At 39.9% G+C, this 24483-nt stretch overlaps 1 protein-coding gene across 4 annotated transcripts; it reads right to left on the bottom strand.

The window, feature by feature from the left end:
* Positions 1-676: 676 nt before the first annotated feature.
* Positions 677-22582, bottom strand: RB195_019779 (uncharacterized protein; the record flags this gene model as incomplete). 4 transcript variants are annotated; one of them, XM_064187792.1, is made up of 31 exons in its annotated part: positions 677-728; positions 1367-1402; positions 1453-1538; positions 1590-1753; positions 2062-2176; positions 5086-5229; positions 5302-5388; positions 5460-5591; positions 6168-6282; positions 6346-6447; positions 6503-6649; positions 7691-7783; positions 9128-9283; positions 9349-9425; positions 10043-10234; positions 10490-10598; positions 10674-10807; positions 11747-11803; positions 13336-13431; positions 13489-13605; positions 13673-13825; positions 13919-14047; positions 15966-16097; positions 16238-16315; positions 17110-17220; positions 17523-17681; positions 17781-17918; positions 19112-19177; positions 19265-19305; positions 21179-21238; positions 22438-22582. In XM_064187792.1, 31 exons carry the CDS (start codon positions 22580-22582, stop codon positions 677-679), a joined length of 3423 nt encoding a protein of 1140 aa, XP_064043670.1. The 4 variants fall into 4 exon arrangements, with proteins under 4 accessions (XP_064043670.1, XP_064043671.1, XP_064043672.1 ...); XM_064187791.1 differs by lacking the exon at positions 11747-11803; XM_064187790.1 differs by lacking the exon at positions 11747-11803 and having other exon boundaries at positions 16244-16315.
* Positions 22583-24483: the final 1901 nt, after the last annotated feature.

Genomic DNA, 24483 nt, shown 5'->3' with positions numbered 1-24483 from the left:
ATCACAAGCAATCACGGTTTCAAAAACGCAGAAAATGAAGTGGCTTCGCGACGGCGAAGCCAAGAGATGAAATATCCCCTATCCTGAGGGACTGGGCCACCCCGCTAACGTTGACAAGACTCCTTCCTAAGAGATATCAAGCAAAACAGCAAAGAAAATACAAACATATGTGACATTAAATCAGTACAACCCAAGTATATTGAATATTGAGAACTAATATTTATGAGCATAAAGAAATAGACATAGAAGTGACGTTTGAAGAGCCCAAGTGAATTAACAAATTCGAGCTGTATATGAATTTATACCTGTATTTTGCAGTCTTATGAAAACAAATAAGATTCTAATCACATTAACGAAAATCGCTATCGACGTAACACGGTTTTCGCAGGAAAAACGTGAAAGCACCACCATCATGATATTTACAATTCTGCCGCGGACGGTAGCATTCCCGAATAAAGCGAACAAACAAATTGAAATAGAAGATCAGATAAGGGAAAAAATGCAAGTGCATTATTGAATTATAGAATAAATACAGTAAATGATTTGTCAACATGTGGAGAGGGAGTGTACTGAGTATTCAGATAGAAAAAGTCGTCCTCCATGTTCACCATAGCAAATTAATGCAAGAAACTCATGAAAATTCATGAAGCCATACTCCAGCTTCAAAATACATGTCTCACATATCCAAGGAAAGTGTGATTTTGAAACAATTTGGCCATGGCATTATTCTAAATGCATACAGTTTTCAAAGTTCATTTGTTATTTTCGATAGAAGGAAGACATAATGCATTCATTGATGTTCCTCAAACAAAGTGACCTTTTCTTTTTGTAAGCTAGTCGCAAGTAGCATACCATGATCTCTATAAGAAATTCACGTAGACGGTCAGCTGAGCACATCATAGTACTTCTACGCTTACCTCATGCGTTTTTAATTTTAAAAAAATAACGATGTTTTTAAATGTCGGAAGAGAACTGAGATGCTCAAAAATATAAAAATTCTCGCTCACGTTTTTCCTATTCGAGATTCCATACTCGAACTCGTAACGAACTTACCGAAGAAAATAACTTTCGACAAAAACATTCACAATGTTAAATAATTCTGTAGATATTCCGTAGATGGAAATATTTTTTTAATGAAAAGATATGATACACAGGTAAAGTGAATGTTTAGAAAAGATCTAAATGCAACAAAAAGTATGATTTTATGAGTTTTTATTAATGTCAGAGAAGTGACAACTGAAAAAATGTCACTATTATTTTTTGAGTCCTAGTTGTTGCTAGTAGTTATACACAGTTGTGAATTAAGGAATTTATTTATACAGTAAATGAAATAAAACAATTGATTACTGATCAAATTGATGTTTACCTCAACATTTCTACCAAGCATCGTCTAACAGCAGAGCTGGAAGGACATCAGGTTCCGGAAGTAGAAGTTCTGCCTCAGCACCAAACACTTCGTCCTCTAGCACAGGCCACTCTTCGCCAATGGCTCCATGAGTTTCGCGCAAATGTCCGTAAACCTTCGCTTGTGTTTCGCTCTACAAACAAATGGGTGTCTTCAAAGAACACTAATCTGCAGAGTGACTCACCGTGTAGTCACATAACCAACAAAAGTGGATGTTGCACGCTGTACATTGCATGTGATTGCATCCTTCACCTTTTTCTATCACAGCGCCACAACCTTTCGTAGGACATTCTCGCACTTTGCCTTTCTTCTTATTCATGTAAGCTTTCAAGGATGCGGCCCCGTCCGCTGAAGAAAGAGGACTTAAAAGTAGCACAATTATGAAGTCGAAGGAACTGTCAAACCATAACAAACATGAGCCTCTTAAGAAAACTAATACAGGCCCCATGAAGAAAGTCGTTATCAGCGGCCATGCTTTAAAAAAGTATTTTTTCACTACGAATAGTATAACCGAGAAAAAACGATTTGAGCTATTCATGTCTACAAACTACAGCTACGTGTTAGTGTTAGCTATGTGCTATGATTATACAAAAAAAGGAAGAAACTGCTGGGAAAAAATAGAAAGGTAAAAAATGAAGAGAAAATATGAGACTCACTTCGAAGCACAGCGTATTCTTCACAGGATACTTTCTTATGTGGCTCCATCATACAACCCCGGCACCTTTCCTTATTGCAGGAATCACATCGGAACACATCTTTTGCTTCACTATTCTGAATATAGCCACTCTATACACACAATGTTCATTGTGTTCAAAGCAAATTTGTCTAGATTTTGCGTCCAACTCCGTAACGCAAAAAGTTGACCTCTGCAAAAACGATGGTGGTAAAGAGTGGTGAAGAGCAACGAACAATTATATGAGTACTCCGACATTATTTTAAGTGCAGCTTCTTTTAGTTCTCTGAAGAACAGGGCTATTTCACGAAAATCATCTCAAACAAATTTTGTGATGATGAACAAGACAAACGGTTTAATTTGCTGCGATTGCTAACCAGACAATTCAAATGGGCTCACAAGTGTTGCAACGAAAATCTTTTTCTTACTGAGAGTTTAAAAAGTCATCATGGGCGTGAATCGCAAGTAGAAAAGAAATGGTTATTCACATGTAGCAGAAAACAATCGAGTCAAACCACTCATTGATAGGTTGGGTAGCCAACTAGTTTGATTTACAGTAGAACAGCTTAAACATAGGTTTCTCATCCGCTGTTGCCATAATAACACAAAAGCGGCAATGTGCAAGACATCTGAACCTCAAAACATCTATGTTGGATTATGGTGTGTGTGATTGAAGGATTTTACTTTTCAGAGCTTCATCAACCACGGAAGAAGTAGTTTCAAATGTTGAACACAACTATAACCACGTTGTTCGAAGAAATACCACCGACTAATTTCTAATTAAAAACTTTTTACAGCTTCTTGTTTAATTTAGGATGCAGTTTCGACAGCATGGATGCTGAAAGACTGGAAAAAGTTACGCTGTAGATGAACATCGTCTTGAACGTGCTGAAGTAGTTCTTTGGTAAATCATAACCTGCCGATTTCGCCTAAAAAAAGCTTTAGAGAAAACCAAACCTAAATAAAATAGCAAAGGATACAAAACAGCCATCTGCAACATACTGCGATAACCTGTCATTCTGAAGCAGCTAATAAAATGAGTCCAAACCCTCTACAGTGACTTAAGAGATCGATTGCTGGCTGCTGCTAAACAAACCGACGCACCGCCCATTCCTCCTTTGGCCTGCATCCAAGCTCAAGCCTCTCTATGCTCCTATCGTGGTACTCCTCGATTTCATGAAAGGAAATCTACAGGAGCCTTCGCTATGCACGCTAATCTATGTTAGTGAAGTTATGATGACTTCAAGGCAAAGGATAACGGAAGCAGCAAAGTCAAACTAGTCGTGATAAGGCATCAGAGTGAGGGCTTCGTCTCACTTTCAAAAAAAGATTCAATGCATGATGATGACGTAGTCAGTCACCATCACGGGTGGCTGGAAACACTTTCCGACGACAGACACTTTCGAATATCGGAGTTCGATAGCTGTATCCAACAGCGGCCTAAGGTGCGAGGTTGTCCTTGTGTCCAACAGGTATCGCGACCATCGTGTACTCGCTGTATGGATATGGCGATCAAAAGTCGGTGTGTTCTGTGACAGGAAGATGCCCCACTGGCTGAGGTCGAAGCGGAATAGATATAAATCAGACAACACTAGATCGCGAGTTATAGTGCTAAGGATCTATTTCTCTGACTATCTGGAGATTTCTCACAAACCGCTACCGCTAAACGGAGTTCGTCACAATACAATTTTGCGATGTGAAGTGAAAGCAGTTTTCAGTAGACTACACCTTGCATGCGCCACGAAGCCAACAGCATGATCTTGGTTGGATAAAGGTCTTGCTTTCTCAGACTTATGTTCCAATTCCGAGCAGCGCTTTGAGGAGAGAAGCTTCGGGCATGCACGGCAGTAATGTTTTTGCTGCTGTTCACGCCATATTTGTCTCGGAAAGGAGTCGGAGATAATCGATTTTATCTACCTGCAGCAGCATTTTGAGTTACTTGTTAATAAACTCTGAAGATGGCTCACGTCTCAATGTTGCCTAGAAAAGGAATGACAAATCTAACTAATGACATATAAAATAACGCTAACTATTACTAGAAGGAAGAATTAAGAACAATATGAATTTATTTACCAACCTAATAAAATCGTTACTCAACCTATAGAGCTTCACGGTGCCGCGAGCAAAATACTAGAGCGTCGTCTCGAAGCTTGTAACGGAAAAGATGCGAATTGAATGATACGGTCACTGTCCTATACGATAACAACAACAATGTGTTGAATAGGTCTACACGTGTGCCACCAAGGAGATGACCAAAACAGTGCTGGTTCGATTCACACCAGATTCAATTCACACCGATCAAATCATCATTCTTTGATCACTATCTTGGCCAGGATGGATGCCGATAAGCATGGGTCCGATAGGGAGGAACAGGATCCACCTCAGGTAAAAAGATCTAGCCCATGAGGTGCAGTTCATCTGATCAGGACCCTTCGCCAGCCAAGTTCCAAGAAGTGAAGGAAGTCCTTTCGCCAACCATCCAAAAGTGAAACGAGTCCCTTCGCCAACTGTCCGAAAGGGAAGGGATCGGAGAACCAACCAGGATCCGACTATCGCATGTAGGCTAACAAGAAGATAGCTGGCATCCATCTTGGCCAAGATCATGATCAGAAAAACAGCGTCACACAATCAATATCCGTCACGAAACATGGGAAACGCTGAAGGGAAGGAGAGGAAAGGAAATCCAAAATTCAGTTGTGATGAACATCTCCAAGAATCTGTTTAAACGTTTCTACATACTTTTTTTCTTTTCTTACCACGAGCTCCCATTAGAAATTGTGGACACACAAGTACCACCAGATCTTATACTCAATAGGAGCTTTACAGATTAAAAAATTACAATAGACAAAGACATGTCAGAAGAATAAAATAGACACTTCTTTTTTAAATTGAAACCAACGAATGATTTCTTTTGTATGATTTTTCCACAACAACTAACCTAGTCTTTTGAAACAGATACATACGATTGCAAATAAGTAGCTAACATTCCAATACGATAGCTGCATACCTTGCAAATTCCAAAGCAATCAGGAGTTGGACAGCGAATCAGATCTGGTTGCTTCCGCACTAAGCAATCAATGGAGCTGTCGATAAGTGGTCGCAACTTATCTGCGCTTAACCAAGGTAAACGTCCATCACCCAGAACCAAGTGCTGAAAATGAGTAGGATACTGCTGTTATACGGTGAATGGAGGTTGACAAAGGCGGTACGATGAAAAACTAACCTTTATATCATCAACACTTATTGGTTTCTCACAATCCATATAGATGCACCGCATAGGAAGGTCTCTGTTTCTTATCATGGTTTTCACCTTGAAAGACAACAAAAACTCTTTATAAAGTGGATTAGAAGATAACAAACAGAAAAAAAGCAACTGATCACCTGGTAAATGATGCATTTCAAACAGTAGTAGTGGCCACACTCAAGACAATAAAATGCATTACTAACAGACGACAAGCATACGGGACAGGTTGGCTTCGAAGATGAGCTCGTAACTGAGCTTGACTGTACCAGCTGCAATATTCATTTATTTATTGTCGAGTGAAGGACCAAGGTAGAGTTATGTTGTTAAGTTGAGCAAAGCAACATCTACATGAAGAATAATAAAACTACGAGTGACTCATTTGAAATTTTCCAACAAGCACAACAATTTTCATAACTTCGTACGGCTAACAGCTGGAAATCGTCGCATCTGATCTTTTCGCAGTTGGGAATTCGTTACAAATATTTTCATTTCTCGCCATAGAGATATGTAGGCCATACGAATGGGCATACAAATCGCTCTTAAAAAGCTTTCCATTAATGGTTTTCGCTCTAGATTTAAATTAATAACTGAAGATCGAACCAAAAGAAATGGGGCTGACTTAATGGAAATGGCAGAAAAATCAGAGGATTTTCAAAGCACTAACCTACACAGCCAAACAATGGGATTCATAGGCTGACTGATAATGATGAAATACCCAACCCAACAACAGTTAAAGCAAAAATGTCATGTTTTGCCAAATGAGCGACGGAAAGTGCCAAGTTGTTTTTTTTTTCATCAAACATTCTCAGAAAAGATATTGAAACGAGGATCTTCTCATAACTGACCTTATTGTCCACTTCCTCTAGATAATCCATGAGTAGATCATACTGCTGCAAAGTGCCCTGGAACCTGATTTCAATGTCCTTAACGAACTCCAGCTTTGGACCTCCGCAAATCTCGCTTGAAAACACTATTGATTAGAATTTAAAAAAAAACAGTCCTCATTTCATAATCACTTCTTACCTCAATCTCCGCAACGTTACACTATAACGAAGGATATCGCACATAAGATACAAGTAACGAGGAGGGCCTATTAGTATGGTGTCAGTTAACTCGAATGCGCAGCTGAAAGAAAAATAGCAGAGCAGAACAGAAGAATGCAATAAATCAAAGAAAATACCTGTTTTCGGCAAAGAATGTGAGCTTCTTCCTTGCCAGATCTGCTGCTTCACCAACGAGAGTGATCCGTTCGCGCAGAAGATCCACATCGATAACAGCACGACCGCGCAATTTTTTACGAGCAAATTCCACATACTTGGCGCCATAGCTGGAATAAGAGTCACGTTGCGTCCTTTATAGAAGCGGTTACCGACTCTGAATTTCGGTACCAGTATGCTTCTCGGGATTGTTCTTCTTCTCCTTTTTATAAATGATTTTATATATGGTAAGTGGTTTTTTGTGGCATAGCGCGTGTATCATGTGAGCTTAGCAAAATCTTTTCTCGTTATTTTCGGCTTATTTTACCGCTACGACTGTTTTAAGGGTTAACGCTCTCCATAGAGTTCTATATTCGCTGGAAAAATGCGCATTGCGCGCACACAAGTAGTTGATGATTGTTCTCCGGGGCCAGTAACAATTGCAAAAGGACGAATTTGCACCTGTCCATGAATATCGCGATGGCGAGCGATGGGACACAACGTTACGACTAGAGCAACCTTCCTAATTAATGCGATATACCTTTCAGTGCTATTAAAGCACTACTCATCGATTCTCGTCCGAACTGCAAGACGCGAGCGCTTTGTACCGGCGCTCGCGTCTTGCAGTTCGCTGGTGGAGCTCTGCGGGTATCCTTAGCTTGTAAGAATAAGAATACTGGGTTGCTTTTTTTCTACATGATACATAATAGCGCCCTTCGTAGACGAAGCTGAAGCCGATTGTTTTTCCATTAGTTGAGTTGTTTATTTTGTTGCTAGGAAGTCTTTTCAATGATTTCGGTTCGGAGTATTTTTTTTAGTTTGGAATTGGATATCCACCTCGTTTTTCCGTGTGATTGTGCATGGTTAGCATTTCTTGTAGTTGGAGTTTACTAGCAAAATGTTAATCATGCACAATTGCCAAAAAAAAGTGGTGCAGGAATACAAGGAATACATAGTACATAGTAGGAACAAAAATCTTCGAAGAGACGCTCTAACAGCAAAAATAAAAAACTACTGAATTAAAGAATTTAGCCTGCCTTCAGCAAAGACGTGAGGCATCTGCACTGAAATACGCTCGACGTGTTAAACTGAACTAGCAGATTTCAAGTAACTGAAGCAGAGAATCTCACAATTGCGGAATAAATAAGACGTTCAAATCATCTCAGACTCACCCGTATAGAAGTCTTCCCTTGATATCATCGGAGCAGTCAATATATGTACCTTGAAACATCGAAAGCAAATGTATTGCCACCTCCTCCACATGCCTGAAGCAGAATCAAAGATATGCGACAATAGTGGTCTTGATTTGATTACTCGACCTACGAGATACTCGGAAAGCCCTATTATAAGACAAAAAAAAATTGGTCCCATTGAAAACTTCGTTTGAAGAAGTCACTACAACACCTGTTTAGGTCAATTAAATAATTTCTCGGAATATAACGGATTTTGCTACCAATTGAGGTGAAAAGGATTAAATGAAGATCAGAGTACGTCCTATTCGTTTTGCAACTTTTCAAAGAAACATCTTTCATTCTGTAATAATTCTGTAATGAATATAGTAGGGTCAAAACTACATGAAGCACGTACGCAATTGCGTACGCGGCTTCTTTCGAGGCACCTCGGTGGAGTGTACCGCCAAGGAGCGCGGTGAAGTCCTAGTTGGAACCACCCATCGCTGCAGTAACCACCCACGGTCCCACCTCGGTCCCAACTGCCGCCTCCACCCCGCCGTTTCCAGAGCGCACACAAATACACTAGTGATTCATGTCGTTTTGACCCGACTAGACACTGCTATCACTAACATCACTAACTAACTAGCTCTATAAGAAAATTCTGCGGATTTTGATCTAGAGGGGGGCGGCTAGGGGCTCTTATAAAAAACCTTTGCGATTAATAGTTGCAGTCTGGTGTGTTACCACACCACTTCATAACATTAGGCAAGTACAAGCTGATATGTTGTTCATTGAGTATGCAAACAGTCTAAATGATTTCTGCGATGAGGCATTTGAAAAGATAAATCAGTCCTTGTTTTGACTTTTCTGGGTCCGACAAAGGCGATAACCTCGAAATGTTAGCTGTTAGTGAAGTTCAACACGTTTTTTCTATACTTCGAGCTAACCAATGAAAGCTACGTATTCAACATGCCAATATTTAATTATAGTCGAACATGAGCATTAGTGGAAAGAACAGTTATTGATAGGATATCATTCTCAACACTATGCCTCTTCTCTATGCTCTAGCGCTTCTAATCCCTAACCAACCAGTATATTTGCTGCTGAATAACCAAAGGTATCCTCCAAGCAGTTAAGAATATACTTGGACAACGTTCGTAGAATGCTTTAACATAGAGGGAAAATAAGGAAGAAATGTTTCATTTTCATCGCAAGTGGTCCAAACTGAAAAATATGAAGTGCGAGCATCGTATTCAAAGTCACCGAACATTTCCCTATTTATTTTGTTGACTTTTGTTTCCTTTGAATGCAAAAATAAGAAAAAAAAATTAAATAGACAAATAACTAGAGCAATTTGAATTTAAATATTAATGTTTTTGAAAAAAAAGCTTCAAAACACTACGCAAACAAAAATACGCGTTTTAAAGGAGACTCCACCTTTGTGGCCATCCTTGGACGCTCAGTTCCCCTATAGTTGTATCAACATCTTCGGTATGATCATGATCGTGTGACCATGTCATGTCAAGAATTTCAAGAAAACTCAGCACATCGCTCGACATCCTTGCTACACTCGCTTCTTCCTCATTGATTTTTCTAAAAGATTTGACATCAGACACATAAAGGATAAGATGTGCTTTCTTTCAAATTGCAAACATAACCTAATGAATGAGTCGCAAGCAACACGAACTTCTTTGGTGACAAGGACTGGGATGCAATAAACTGGCTTGATCGTAATCTGAAAGGGTCGGTTGTCAAAACCAATGAAATTTTAGTAATAGGCGCAAAAATAGGAGACAAAACCTTAATGTGGACGACAGTCTTTGATTACTTTAATCCACTACGAAGAGCAAAAGCTCACTAACAATTAACTTACAGTGAAAGAAAAGAACGCCAGAGCAAGTTAGAATTTCTGGGAGGAGGCTGATTAGTAGCACAACACGCAAATCACAAAAAAAAAACAAGATTGAACGTTGAGATTATTGGCTACAAACCAAAAACCAGTTCCCTTTTTTAAGTAAGCAGAATTTTCTACTCTGGACATTAGCACAGATTAGACGGAACTTACGGAAGAAGTACAAATGAAAAAGAATGTAAATAACGAAGTAACAACAGAAAGAGAAGTCGATAGGACTCATCGTGGAACAACCGTATGAAATTTCTGGGCGAATTTATCGGAGAAAAATATGCAGGAAAAAAGAGCTGAGTATTGAATGTGTCAAAAATGGACGAATTTTAGTGATAACCGCATTTTGGAAATATCTATATGGATGCTCGATGCACCAGCAAAACAGATAGAATGAAAAGAAGCATAACTGAACACAAACTGGAAAAACAAGGAAGCGATACACCTACCTTTTGAGATGAATGGCCTCTGTCATCGTATATCGTGAAGTCATCGATGTCCGAAGTAAGGAAGTCCACTAATCTAAGTCCTTGGTCTACATTTTTGAATATCAACTCTGCTTCACATGGGTTGCCATTTTCTTGATTATTCTTCATGTCGAGAATGTTCCAATGCCATGGTAGATCATTTGAATGAAGCAGCTGAAGAAGCGAAGATTTCCGAACTTTTGGTTACTCAGCAAAATCTTTTAGACAAAAGCACCAAAAGATGAACCAAACTAATACGAGCTTCCAAAATGAAGATGAATTGAAGGACATTGCGAAAAGAAAGAAAAGATATCATATGAAGGATGGACAGAGAACAACAAACAACAAAGGAGAATAAATAAAAGAATTGGCCGAAGAATAGATAAAAGATACAAAAAGACGAATCGTGCATGAAAATAACACACAAACCTCTCTCCACTGCTGCCGAAAAAGTGGATTACGTCCATTCCATTCGTAACGGCGTGTGAGGTACTTGACGAGAGCTCGCCCTACTTGTACTCGAACTGCTTCGCTTATGCTAAACATAGCTTCATTATGGCTTTCAAAGCAAGCTGACAAATCAAAACTGGAAAGCCTTAAAGGAGATCCTCACTCGATTTTCGATCTTGGAACCCTTAGCAAATAAGCTCGGAGAAGGACAACACAGTTAACCCCCAGAACCTCTCGCATATGCTCTTCGAAAATGGAGTCGTGCTGATACGCATTCGGAATGCCTTTTACAATCCTCTGCAATCAGGAAGGAAACTAACAAATGTATTTTAAAAAAACAACAACAAATCATAAATTGAAAGAAAGGGAACAAATCGCTTTTTGATACAAAGCAAGAGTCGAGAAGTGAAGGAAAACGTATGCATACAGTGTGCGCTGTGAGAATCCGAACAAAACTGTATTCAAAGTTCCAACCGTATTTGGATCCAAAGAAACGTCCTAATTGGCGTTGAAGTTAGCTAAATGTATGAAATGGCAGTAGAATGGCCGATTTCCTTAAGCCAAAAGAAGAAAGCCACCGCTTGGTAGAACGACCACCGAAATTATTAACCTTTTAAACTCCGTTGTCGCTGCACGTCTGACATTGAAGATATATACTTCAAATACACTTCAGTAAGATAAACAAGCGTATTGCCCTAGCGGCAATAGGCGTGTTTAGCTTATTTCATGACTTCCACATAAAAATATAAATTTTCTTCGTTCCTGCGGTTTTCTGCACTGTATTTTCACTTTTTTATTTAACATATTACGGAAAGGAAAGAAAAGAGACTATGCAGTATGTTCAAACAGACAAAAAAAAGGAAAAACGATGCCGGAATAGCGAGTTTTGTGATACTTGTCCTAGGAAGCCTCAAATGCACATGGGTGAGTGTTTCTTAAAAATGATACTTTGAGGAATTTCAAAATATAAGGAATTTACTTTGTTGCTATTTTATAAACTAAAATTAGTTAGCAGTGGTATTCACAACAAATAAACAGCATTGCAATAACTGTGTTTTCTCGCTTATAAACTATGTAACTTAGGTTTATGATAGTATTTGTAACAAGAAAGTGGTGGAGTCGCAGTTGTTCCATGTGTCTGCCTAGAGTGGAACGCAAGGAGTTAAGTTATTCAAGCATCCAAGATCGACTGTAAATGACGTTGCGAAGAGATATTCAGTCTCAGAGGAATCTGACGAAATCTTCTCTACTCTGGCGAGGAAAACAAAGGACTTCCGGCATCATTCGAAGAGCCTAAAAATATGATTTTGAAAGATCCTGGGACATCGCTTCGCGAATGAGCCTCCACTTTAGGAGTGAACAACCGGATCACTCAAGAAGATCTCAGATATACTTCCTAAGTCCTCAAGGCCCGCCAAATGCTCTCCGCAGCCGTCAAGCTCAAAAGCTGGCATTTGACTTTTAGCCTCCTAACAGTCCCGATCTAAACCATTTGTACTACTGCGTGTGGGCGAAGTCGAGAGAAAAATTAGGAAGTGTAGGCACTCTAACTTCAACTTCCTTCGAGGCGCTATCAAAGCACAGTTCATAGCCACGAACCACGATCAGTTGACGAAGTCACGGTCGTGCTTTAGATGGGAGAGAGAAGCGCAAGGCGGCCATAAACAACAAAAGTTCTCAGCAAGAATCCTTTAAACGATATATAACAGCAATTTTTAGTACGTTTGTAGACCTTAATAAACAACTTTCTAAAGCCTAAAGCGTTTTTCGTCCAGATTCTAAAAGCACACCTTGTACATATAGAATACTACGCGCTATTCACACGAGCGAAGCATTTAGACACATAGTTATTGATGGGAAAGCCACCCAACTTGCGATTACTAAATGTCGATTTCTTGTCAAAATAATACCTATTGCAAAACAATAGCTATCGCGAAAGAAAAACAATGGTTCAGGCGCAACCAAAATACTATACAAAAACCAAATAAGTGAAGTTTATTAATAATATCGCTTATCGCCATCTTCAGAAATGAAGCCAATATCCCAGCCAAGAGATTCTCGTCTCCCTGAATTGAAACTGTAATCTGCCCCCATCTGAACTCCCGCACGGTAGGGTTCTTTTCAGTGATAAATAAAGTTTGGAGGTTTAATTTGCAAGCATCATTCCAAAAACTCAAAACACCATCTTGAAATGCAGAAATCAGACACATCAGGACACCAAGACTGGTCCTTTCAATGGACGAGGCAACTCTTCACATCCCACTGCTGTTGATGGAATGAACACGCGCAAGATGAACTTTTTCACATGCAGACTGCGTAAAGAGTTGTGTTGTTTGTTGTTGTTGTAAAGGCACGTGTAAAGACTTCTGTTTACGAGTAGGCTCTCCTTCTAGACCTCTTACTTCTGGATTTGAGTCAGATATCTCGCATTTCCAATGTGTTACAAACAAATCACACCCTAAACTTTCTCCAATGACCAATCTACGAGAGATCACAACATTAATGATTTCTTCGAACGTTGTTTTTACAAGAAATCTTGCTGGAGGAGGCTCCCAACTTCACATATTCTCAACTCAACTCCAGACCAATAAATTTTGGAAAACTGGAACAATCAGAAATTCAAAAAGTCCAGTGACACCGAAGTGATTGGGGTTCTCCTTTTTCCGCATGCAAACATCACAAAGACAAAAGTATTGTTAGAATGTGTCTTAAAAAAATAAATTACAAAGGACGCATACAAAACGAATAAGCACCGCTTCAAAAATAGAGTATCGTTTCTCTCTAGAATAGAGATGAAAAATAGGTTTAAATAGACAGACACTTACCACGTCATCACTAATGTGACTGTGCCTTTCTGAATCAGAGTACCCGTGATAGAAGAGAATTTCAGCAGCGAATTGAGAATCGTTTGCATTTTTAAACTGAAACTTTTCAAGAAATCATTTGAATCGTAGCAGTGAAATCCATAAAATACCAACTTTCAAAACTCCTTCTCCACTTGCTGGTCTGTTAAACCATTTCACTCTGAAAGTCATGGTAGCATTTTTCATGGTTGTCCAATCCTCACTACCAGCAATGAAACTGCGGGGAAGAATCTGAAGAGTGGGAATTGAAGGTGAATGAACGCTGAAAACCCAAAAAGGTCCAGTAGGCGCTTAGAACCTTGGCTATTTTATGACCGTGTTTATCCAGAGCTTTAATGGAGTCAGTGATTGATAGAAATTGGACGTGGAATGGATTCTCAAATACATTCGTTTTGCCAGAATTGAAAGATTTCAACAGGACATGGCGTTCGGATGCATTGAAAGGACGAGCCTGGGTTAATTTAAGAATAGTAAATTCCGAATCAAATAAATTCAATCAGATCACATGTGGAGATGTGCCATCAGAAAATATATTTTGACCTACCGATAGGTGATTTTGGCAGAAAAATGCACAGTATTGATCGAGATCCTCATGAGGCGGTATATCCAAAACGAGCGACAACGAGACGTTACTATTCAAAAACTCACAAGTACCACCGTCTTCTATTACAATCTAAATATTGCTACAAAACTTTGAAAAAAAAAACACATGTACGTGTAGACATACGTAAAACGAGAGCTACTAAATAGGAAATGAAGTAAAGACATATTTCCAAATTCAAGGTAAAAATGTCAAAATTGTTGAAAACTAACGAATCCGATAGATTACAGAAGACAAACCAAAACGGAAAAAATCTGGGAAGAATATTGGTCTGCGACTATTTGTGGAGTTTCTAAAAAGAAGAAACTTTGTGTTCTTCGTTGTTCCCTGATTACTAGAGCACTACAGATGTCAACTCCATAATTTCGGCAGCTTCGGGAAATATTGAAGGTAGAAAAAGTAAGGAATGTGCAGATTTTGTGGCGCGTAGAAAAAGAAGAATATGTACTCATCATAACGATAAAAAGATCTCTACATCGAACAAAAAAGAGCAGAATTCGATTATTCAAATTTGCTAAACTACCAATGTGTACCATCTTCATCATAAGTTTCATCGAAGAGTACATCATACGAAGATGAAAGAAACATGGCAACGCCGCTTGGAAAAGTTACCATTGAATTACGCTTCTTATTGCCAAAATTCGAGATAAAACCCAAGAGAGAAGTATGAACTAGTGGAATTCGATCGAACTTTTTATGTTTTACTTTTATTTCTCATGTTTTCTGTTGACTCCTTGCGAATTAAGATTTCCTCCTACTAACCGCTGAGAAGCCTCAATGAAGGCTTCTTGTTTGAACTATGGGAAATTAGAAGCAAGATGTTTACACGATTATTCTGATACAACATAGAGAACTTATAAGGAGAGTGTAAATATCGTACGAAAGATCAATGAATGGAACAAAAGCCAAAGGAAAAAGTAGGCGTTTTTAAGATTCTAGAGGAATTATTTCAATTAGTAATAGATTTTATGCAGCAATAATTAAGCAAGTAATTCTAATTGTGTATAAGTAATGTAAATAGTAGATGGTTAATAACCATCACAAATATTAATCACGCACAACAGAATTGATCTTGTTTTAAACAGTGGGGCGTGCCTGTACGAGAAGTGCATTCTATAACGTATATATACATTATAAGCACCAAAGGTGTTGAAAAAAAGAGAATTTTGTCTTGAGTCTTGAGCTATCTTGAGACAAAGGAAGAGCTTACAAACAAAATTTTAAAAAATTTAATCTTCTTTACATAAACCCAAAAAGAGCTGTAAGATTTTCAATTTTTCTAACTAAAAAGTATCTCGAGAAGAATTGTCCATAAACTCAAAAATCCATTCCAAATATTAAGTTATGAAGCAGTCGGCTGTTGACTAAACCACAAACAAAAAAAAAACCATTTCTATGCTTCAGAAAAAAGGCTCTCAGATCCGCTGGAAAGATCTTTAACCACTAGAGTCATGAATTTAAAAAGAAAACAAAGTTACGAACTGTGCTGCAAACGTGTGCTACCACAGCTATATTTTGTCTCTCCTTCGTCGAAAAAATACACTTCTTGGGATACCGACCACTCGAACAAAGAGTATCAATTCGTAATGTTTAACAGAAGTGACTGGGGAAAGCAATGACATTTTCTCATAACAGAGAAGCTCATTTGGGGAAAAAGGTTACCCTTTCTGTGCTGTTGTATTCCTTTTAATGGATATCAAGGAAGAGATAGCCAAAACAGTCCTCCAGAAAAAGGGAACCAAAAGGAATTCGGGCAATCACCAAAGAAAGACGTAGAATTGTCGGTGTACTGGCAGTGAAGAGGTGACGGCATAAAGATAGATGCGGTGAACATCTCTGTCGTGCCGACGATTTCTCCATGCAAAACATACCGCAGCTCTTGCGTTATAGTCCCCAGGCAAAAAAAAAGATTGTTGTCACCCTCAACAAAGGTGCCAACAAGAAACTCCCTAGTAATGCGCTTTTTGGTTGTCAAGAAGAAGAAACTCACAGCTTTAGATGATCCCGGCAACGCAACCTCAAGCTTTTTTCGTCTCACATGACGCTGTAGTCCCAATTTTCTCAACAGTACTTCGAGTAGTCTCGAAGACTCTAACTCGTAGTTGACATCTGGGTAGTATACCTGCAAACAGAAGTATCTGCCAGAAAATATAAAGAACGACCCGAATTGCGGAATGAAAAATGATTAAATAACAAACACGCTTTTGTTTAAAAAAAAAAGAATATGCGCTCCATCGAATTCGAACGAAAGAGCACACTTACACTCACAGCACATTGTCGAAGAACATCGCTATCACCGTCAGGGATGTCTGCGCGGGCGAAAACATCGAGATCATCTACCTGTAAGTCGATTTGTAAGCAACAACCGACTCGATAAGATTCAGTTCAGCGATAATGAGAATCGACAAACGCAAAGGTTTACAGATGCCAGTTTAGAACCATGCTCAGTGCAATAGTTAAATGCTAGTGGATTAAGGACGAGAAGAGGTAACAAGTTATGGCAGCATGAAGCAAAATTCGTACCAAAAATACGTGAAACATTCCACAAGGACAAAAATTAGGCTGATTTTCAAAGCGTGAATCATCCTTCATTTCAACTTCGAACATGGTAGCTCTCAATACTATAGGAATGTATAGCATTGTAAACTGCCTAAATTAATAAGTCTCCAGAAACTGATCCTAAAAGTCGGACTTTTCTTTCCAAATACCATTTAATTTAGCAAACTAAGCTACTTTTGACTTGGCGTATAGTAGATATAGCCTGGTCAGAACGACATGAAGCTCGATGCGTTTACGTAAGCGGCTGCACTTGAAGCGCCACGGTGAACCCAGTGATTGGGATCGACGTGAGACCATCACGATTTGCAGCCTTGTGTAGTGCTAGCAGGAGTCTCGCGTCGATTCTAACCGCTACGCTCCACCGCACCACTCCGCGCAGCCGCCTACGTTAGTGCATCGAGTTCTATGTCGCTTTGACCCGACTATAGCAAAGATTAGAGCGGAAAACGTCTGAGATTACAAAAGCACCTATGCAATTCTAATTTGCTACCATGAAACATTTGTAAAGTGAGATTATTTGCCTCAGGGTATGTGGTAAAATTCCAGCTGAAAAAAAGAAAAGCTATCCAACTAACCATGTAAGAATAATTTCGGCACCGTCTGTAATTTCCACGCACGTACTCCATTATGCGTCGCCTTATGGCTGGGCTAGTTGAGAGATCAGTGCGTAGTCGATGCTCTCTCATCTTAAAATTTCATTAATTGCAAAGACATATATAATCGAATTGGCAAAGAATAAGGATCCGGACCAAATAAAATTTACAGCAACAAGGGTAGCGTTCATAAAATTGCAAGAAATGAGATCCATTCCAACAACTTATCAGACATACAGTGCCAAAGAAGAATAAGACAAAACTGCAGTAAGATACGAGACATGTAAGATGACTTCCTCATGCATATAACTTATATCCGACTATACTTCCGACTTACGATGAGAAAAGAGAAATAGACAAAACAAATATAGCAATTTCTCTATAATGTGGCATACCTTTACTTCCTCGATGATGCCTTTGTGGGGTAAGATCTTTGACCATTTTATATCTACTACAGCTTGCCGATTTGGTTCGCAGACAACGATCTGTTTGCCCAAGATTCTCCTTGGGACTACCGTCGGATACCACATACGATAAGGTCGATCATCATCTGCCTACATACAATGATGGCAATGGAAAAACGGCAGCACGCGTGAATGGACGAAACAACAAATGTGTTGGTAGAAAATAAAGTATATAAAAAGGTAACGAACAGGTACAGGCTTATTATCCTTCAAATTCAACTGTTCCAGGTTGCCTCTTCTAGACAGCATAGAACAAGCTCGTTCAGCATCTTTAAGTGCTCCTTCCGTGTCTGCCTTCAATATTGTGCGACGTCGTGAAGAAGGAGACTGAAACTCATAATCCAATTCCATACTAATAAATTAAAAAGAAAAATTGGAATCACTTATTCTAAGTCCAAGTGTCCGCTGTTTCATTTCAAATTTAAAACAAGCGGAGGTTACTTTAGATTCTGATATCCAGTCGCCTCCGGCTCCAACAGGTCGGCCTCACGCCACACGTCTTCGGAGGAATTGAGCACTGGCGACCTGCCCTGTTATTCCGCATCCACCGATCGATAGGCCGATAACCGGTAGGGTGATGGCATCCATAACCACTTCAAATTTCTTGTTTCCTTTTTTAGATAGTTTTACTACTTTAACATAAATGTGTTTGAGACCAATTCATTCAAAGATGTAGCAAAGAGCTACGAAGAGCTTATCAGTGCAATCACTCAATCGATTACGTGTTCCATTGGTCGGCGGATGTTGAAGGACAGGATATGAGCTCTGGCGTCCGTGGAGGACGTAACGAGTCATGCCGACACCATAATTGCACAAAACTAGGACTCGCGAAATGATGTCACCGAACAAAGAGAAAGAAGGCCAATTGAATGGTGTTCTCTAGTGACAAGGAAAGAGCACAGTAATAAACTCGTCATTCAAAATATAATATTTTTGATTAGGAGAGCAATAAACACAACTACGACACCTGAGTATATATATATATATATATATATATATATATATATATATATATATATATACAGTAATAAATTATATATACTATATATATATATACATATATATATATATAGTATATATATATATATATAGTTGTATATATATATATATATATATACATATATATATATACATATATATAATATATATATATATACAACCGTGAAGCTAGAGCAAAAGAAAGTTTTGACACAGTGTAATGTGGAAGTTGCGTTCACTACTGGGAGCCACACATAACCCCCAGTAGGAAAACAAATGATATGATAAAAAAAAAGCAACGGAGCATAGCGCTATGAGCAAATGAGACGAGGAGGATTCCTGTTCCTATATGTGTTTCCATGCTGATATCAGCAACATAAAAATTCTATTTAGAAATTGTTAGTAGGGGCAACGGAAAAATCAAAACTAGATCTGCCTGTGAAATTAAAAACTCTACAGCAACTTAAAAGCGCACTTCTTGAAACGTAACCTTCTAAAAAGCAAATGTATTCAGAATTCTCATTACATGAAATTTATCCTACCACATCGACTGCTTCCCCTTCCCATAACGGCAAGGGCTCATCGAATGGCAAACCATTTGCATCCCACTGGAAGACAACCGATAACGAAAATTAAACATTAGCTAAAAAGTGTCAGAAGCGACAAAAATAAATGAGATCGATCAAGTAACTTACCACTTTTCGGGTATCAGGAGATAGAGCCCACATATCCGTTTCTGAAAATAACACGTGTAGGTGCCGAATTTTGTGCTCCTTACATCTGTTAAACAGCTAAAGATGAGGAAAGGTAACTCAATACATAGAGCTTTCCTTGCAGTTTTGTTAGATACGAGAGAGAAAGTAAGCTCAGAGTCCAGAAGAAAATCAATTACAAATACGATCAAAATCATAAGCTTACTTTGGTTTTGATTCAAGCGATAGAGCGATATGGTTCAGGGCGAACTCAGCGCAATCCAGCAATAACGCTGTTCAAAGAGTTCAGCTATATCAGCAAACTGATACTGGCATATTTTCGTTCTGAGAATTCGAAATCCCATAACAGTAACTACTGTAGTTAAGTACCAAATACAAGTCAAACTGATGATTGCTAAAAGGCCCCTTTTGTAGACTGACTAGCAATATTATACTGACGAATATGAGGCGTAAAAGGCTCGAAAATTTGTGAGAAAGATTGTCATTAATTAGTTTAGCATGTTTGCGTTTCTCCAATAAAAGTACAGATTTGTGATCGTCGAAGTTTGCTATATTTACATACGTTTTGTTAATGACAACGTGTTTCTAAAAAATGCAACTGCTGCAAGCTGCGACCAGCTGTTCAATTTCACATTCACTTTTGTTAACAATAATTAGCGTGGCGACCAACCACACCACTTCTACCTGAATTACAATCAAAGATCTTGAAATATAAAAACCAATTTCCCATCTAAACAACGAGTGGATAGGATCGTTAAAGGCATCACCTCACGAATCTGAGGTGGTACGGATTTCAGGTAGAGCAATCTTATACGGGATAGTAGATTATGGAGAGAAGGGTGATTCCGTCCATTTCTTCCTTACTGCCGTAAAAAACGGTCCCGAAGATGCAGCGCGTGCACAAGGCTGGCACGCTCCAATTGAACTCGTTGTGGAAAATAGGGCGCCGGAACGCTCGAAACCGTATCTTCCAAGGCGTTTCTTACGGCAATTAGGAAGAAATGGACGGAATCACCCCTCTCATTCATCTACGATCCCGTATACGAATACTCCATGTGGAACTCACACCACCCCAGATTCGTGTGGTGATGCTGTCCATCACATGCAAGCTTTTAAGTAATAAAACGAAGAAGAAAAGATAGTCTGTATGCCAAATTATTTTGATTCTATGATAATAATCATTTTACTTGATAATCTACCTAGAAGAATCACCGGCAAGCGAAAAAAAAAACAACAAAGAAACCTAACTAAAGCTAAAGTGAGGTCTGAAACAGCTATACCTCGACGTCAATGACGGCACAAACGACCCATTTGGAAAATTCTGCTAGTCTTAAAGGGATTTCTTTAAGGTTAATAAGGCAAATATTTAAAACGTTTCTCAGATAACTTTCTATCCATAAATTTTGTTCATTCTGACGTGGACCGCTTTCCTAGTATGCTGCGGTACTTTAAAGCACACGTCATTCTAAGAGTTAGAAAGCAAGAGAGCAGGAACTAGATGAAACGTTTTAAAAAACGGCTTTTTTATGAAACAATTTGTGCTCAAGTTTAGTTAGAGGCACTCCCATCTGACATTTATTTATCCAAAGCAAAACAGTGCTACGTTCAAGTTCCCGAAAAGTTGAAAGTGGTTAGAAAGTGAAGGAAGATGCATCTACTTTTTTCACCGAAAAAAAAACCAGGACAAAAACGCGCAACTCTTTACCGCGTCTCAACTTCTGATCCCGGAAAATTACACTTAACAACGTAAAAGGATGAGAGTTCGTAAGCAAGGTTCCTCCTAATTTTCGAAAATTACTTGTGCATTTGCAAATACAACCATAGTGTAGGAACCCGAGTTGAAAAAATGCGTTCAGACTGGCTCTTAGCTGTGAAAGCAATATCAGAAAAAAGTACCTGACGACGTGGAACTTCTTCGAACATGTAAATGTAGTGCAGGGCGTGGGAGGGACGTCTCTGAAAGCTAAAAACGTATTTGAAAAGCTTATTAGAATCACCTGCTTGGATTTTCGATATTTTTCAACTATGGCTACGAAAACGCGAAAGATCTGTAGGAAAATTAAGGAGAAAGCGGTTCCAGTTTGTAACTCTGTCAGGCTCTTTCAATGCTGATTTGCTTTTTTTTGTCACTAATCTGGTTTGTGTCACTTCTGTTTACGAAGCTGGCGTCCATTTCATCACTCTAATACCTGAGTGCCCACATTTGTGGGTGTTTCGCATTTTTGGTGCCATTCTTTGATGAAAAAAAAATTCCCAACACATAGTGAAATGGGGTAAAATGTCGTTGAGGGGCTACTCTGAAGCAGCCAAATCGAACTGTATCTGGAGTGACGACTTGAACAGAATCGTGGCTGGAACTTGGACTGTGCCAGTACTGTACCTGCACTCAGAGTGCGAAAAAGGCAATGGAGAACAACAGACGCGAAGACCTCCATAGAACACGTTAACCGTCCTCGTCGTTAGACCATTCAATTTGCTTAAAGGCATAACCCCACGAATCTGAGGTGGTACGGATTTCAGGTGGAGTATTCGTATACGGGATCGTAGATTATGAAGAGAACGATGATCCCGTCCATTTCTTCCTAATTGCCGTAAAAAACGCCCCGGAAGATACGGCTTCAGGCGTTCCGGCGCGCTATTTTCTACAAGGGGTTCGATTTGAGCGCGCCAGACTTGTGCACGCGCCGCATCTTCCGGTCCGTTTTTTGCGGTAATTAGGAAGAAATGGATGGGATCACCTTCCTCTCTATAATCTAATCTACGATCCCGTATACGAATACTCCACCTGAAATCCGAACTTCGTTTCGTACAAAGATGGTGCAGTCCAGGTGGAGTTAAACGAATGAAGCCGTCCATTTCTTCCTAATTGCCGTAAAAAACGGTCCGGAAGATGCGGCGCCGCACAAGACTGGCGCGCTCCAATCGAACTTCTTGTACAAAATGGTGCGCCAAAACGAATGAAGCCGTATCTTCCGGGCCGTTTTTTACGGAAATTAGGAAGAAATGGACAGAATCAGCCCCCTCTCCGTAGTCTCCTATCCTGTATACGAATACTCCACTTGAAATCTGCATCACCTTAAATTCGTGGGGTGATGCCTTTAATGGGTGCCTCTAACTTGCTGACTTTTTGTGACTTCAATCAGATTACTGATTACCACGTGGCCGGAGCTTGCATCGAAGCCGAAAGAGGAATTCGGCGAATGGCTCGCTGATCGTGGATTGCCGTGGAAGGAGCGACTTTGCCTCACCTACGGAAGTCCAGTTAAAGTCGCGAAGCAGACGATTGTGAACAGCCTTCATAAAGGCTTATTCAACGGGCCTCCTTTGGCCCAGCAACTTGCGAATACAAATCGAAAATGTGTGAATAAAAGTTATTGTATGCATGTTTAGTGATCGTGGACTGCTATAGAATTCATTTCCGGTTCTTTTTTCTTTGAAAGTAACACATGATATGACTAGGTTAGTTGTTTCTCGTAAGCTTTTTCGGAGTAAAACGTACTTATGGATGGCCACTCAGTGGCGTCCTTGTTTCTGGAAGTAAATAGCAAAATCAGTCAGGGCATTAAGATCTAAGCATTAGTCTTGGATGATATATGACATGTAAGCTAAAGTTACTAACGGAAAAAAAAGAAAGACAGATCGTCCAGAAGGCCGGCCCCACAGCTACATTTTTCCCTTGTCTAGAAGATTTGATAAAGGTAAAACAGTAATAGTTCCAGCTCTGTCTTCCATTTTACTTAGTGGCTTCAACCTACATGTCGTGGATCCTCTAAGGCTGCTGCTCAGGCCTTAGGGCCCCGACTGACTCAGCTGCTCAGTTGAGCTCCAAGTGCAGGAGCAGTACTGGCACAGTCGAAGTTCCCGCCACGATTCTCTTCAAACGGCCACTCCATACACAGTTCGATTTGGGTGCGTCAGGGCGCCACCCAACGACATTTTACCCGTGAAAGGAACCCAACCAGAAATTTCTACGGCCAGCGCTTTCGAGAAGGAAATAATGTGTTACATCCGTCCGTCATCAAAACTTTTTAACCACTTGAAATTGATAAGCGGAAGAAAAACAAGAAGCGGCAAGGATTTGACAAGGTACAACTCTTTAAAGTTTGAGAACGAGTTTCATTTAAAAGCATCACCCCACGAATCTGGGGTGGTACGGATTTCAGGTGGGCTATGCCTAAAAAACGGCCCGGAAGATGCGGCTTCGAGCGTTTCCGGGGCGCTATTTTCTATGACGAGTTCGATTGGAGCGCGTCACCGTTGTGCATGCGCCGCATCTTCGGTAGATTGTGGGGATGAGGGTGATTCGGTCGTAGACTATGGAGAGGAGGATGATTCCGTCCATTTCTTCCTAATTGCCGTAAAAAACGGCCCGGAAGATGCGGCTTCGGGCGTTTCCGAGGCTATTTTCTATGACGAGTTCGATTGGAGCGCGCCACCGTTGTGCACGCGCCGCATCTTCGGTAGATTGTGGGGATGAGGGTGATTCGGTCGTAGACTATGGAGAGGAGGATGATTCCGTCCATTTCTTCCTAATTGCCGTAAAAAACGGCCCGGAAGATGCGGCTTCGGGCGTTCCCGGAGCGCTATTTTCTATGACGAGTTCGATTGGAGCGCGCCACCGTTGTGCACGCGCCGCATCTTCGGTAGATTGTGGGGATGAGGGTGATTCCGTTCACCTCTTCTTGTATCAGTGTAAACGGACGATCCCGGAACGCTGTTTCTTACGACGGCTTTTGTTGCAATGCGCAACTATTGCGCCCCGCCCCGCCTGCGATTCGTCGAAAACCCATTCGGACCCCATCCCATTAGAGGGAGAGATGAACGGAATCAGCCTCTTCCCCACAACCAACGACCCCCGGCATACGCCGGTATATAAGCATTTCCCGGTTGAAACCCGTACCACCCCATATTCGTGGGCTTGTGCCTTTAAAGCGCTTAAATGAATATTGTCAAGAGTTAGTACTTCTCAAAACTCATTCAGTTCAAACAGATGCTTAGGAAATTCCCAACTGGTACTTTTTCAGTCGCACTGCACCACTCAAAGGAGAACAATGATGAAAAGCGCAACATTTAAGAGGGCTCGTACTTCAAAACTAACCATTGCTTTGATGAATAGGTTTTTTTAAGGTTTTTTTGTTGCTAAACTCTAAAATCCACAGGGAAATAAGAAGAGTTAGCCTAATAATGCTACATATTATTCG

The sequence above is a fragment of the Necator americanus genome, chromosome II (assembly GCF_031761385.1).
Source record: "Necator americanus strain Aroian chromosome II, whole genome shotgun sequence".
Taxonomy (NCBI): Eukaryota; Metazoa; Nematoda; class Chromadorea; order Rhabditida; family Ancylostomatidae; genus Necator; species Necator americanus.
Note: the sequence above shows the minus strand (reverse complement) of the source record. Positions and strands in the feature narration are given on the sequence as shown.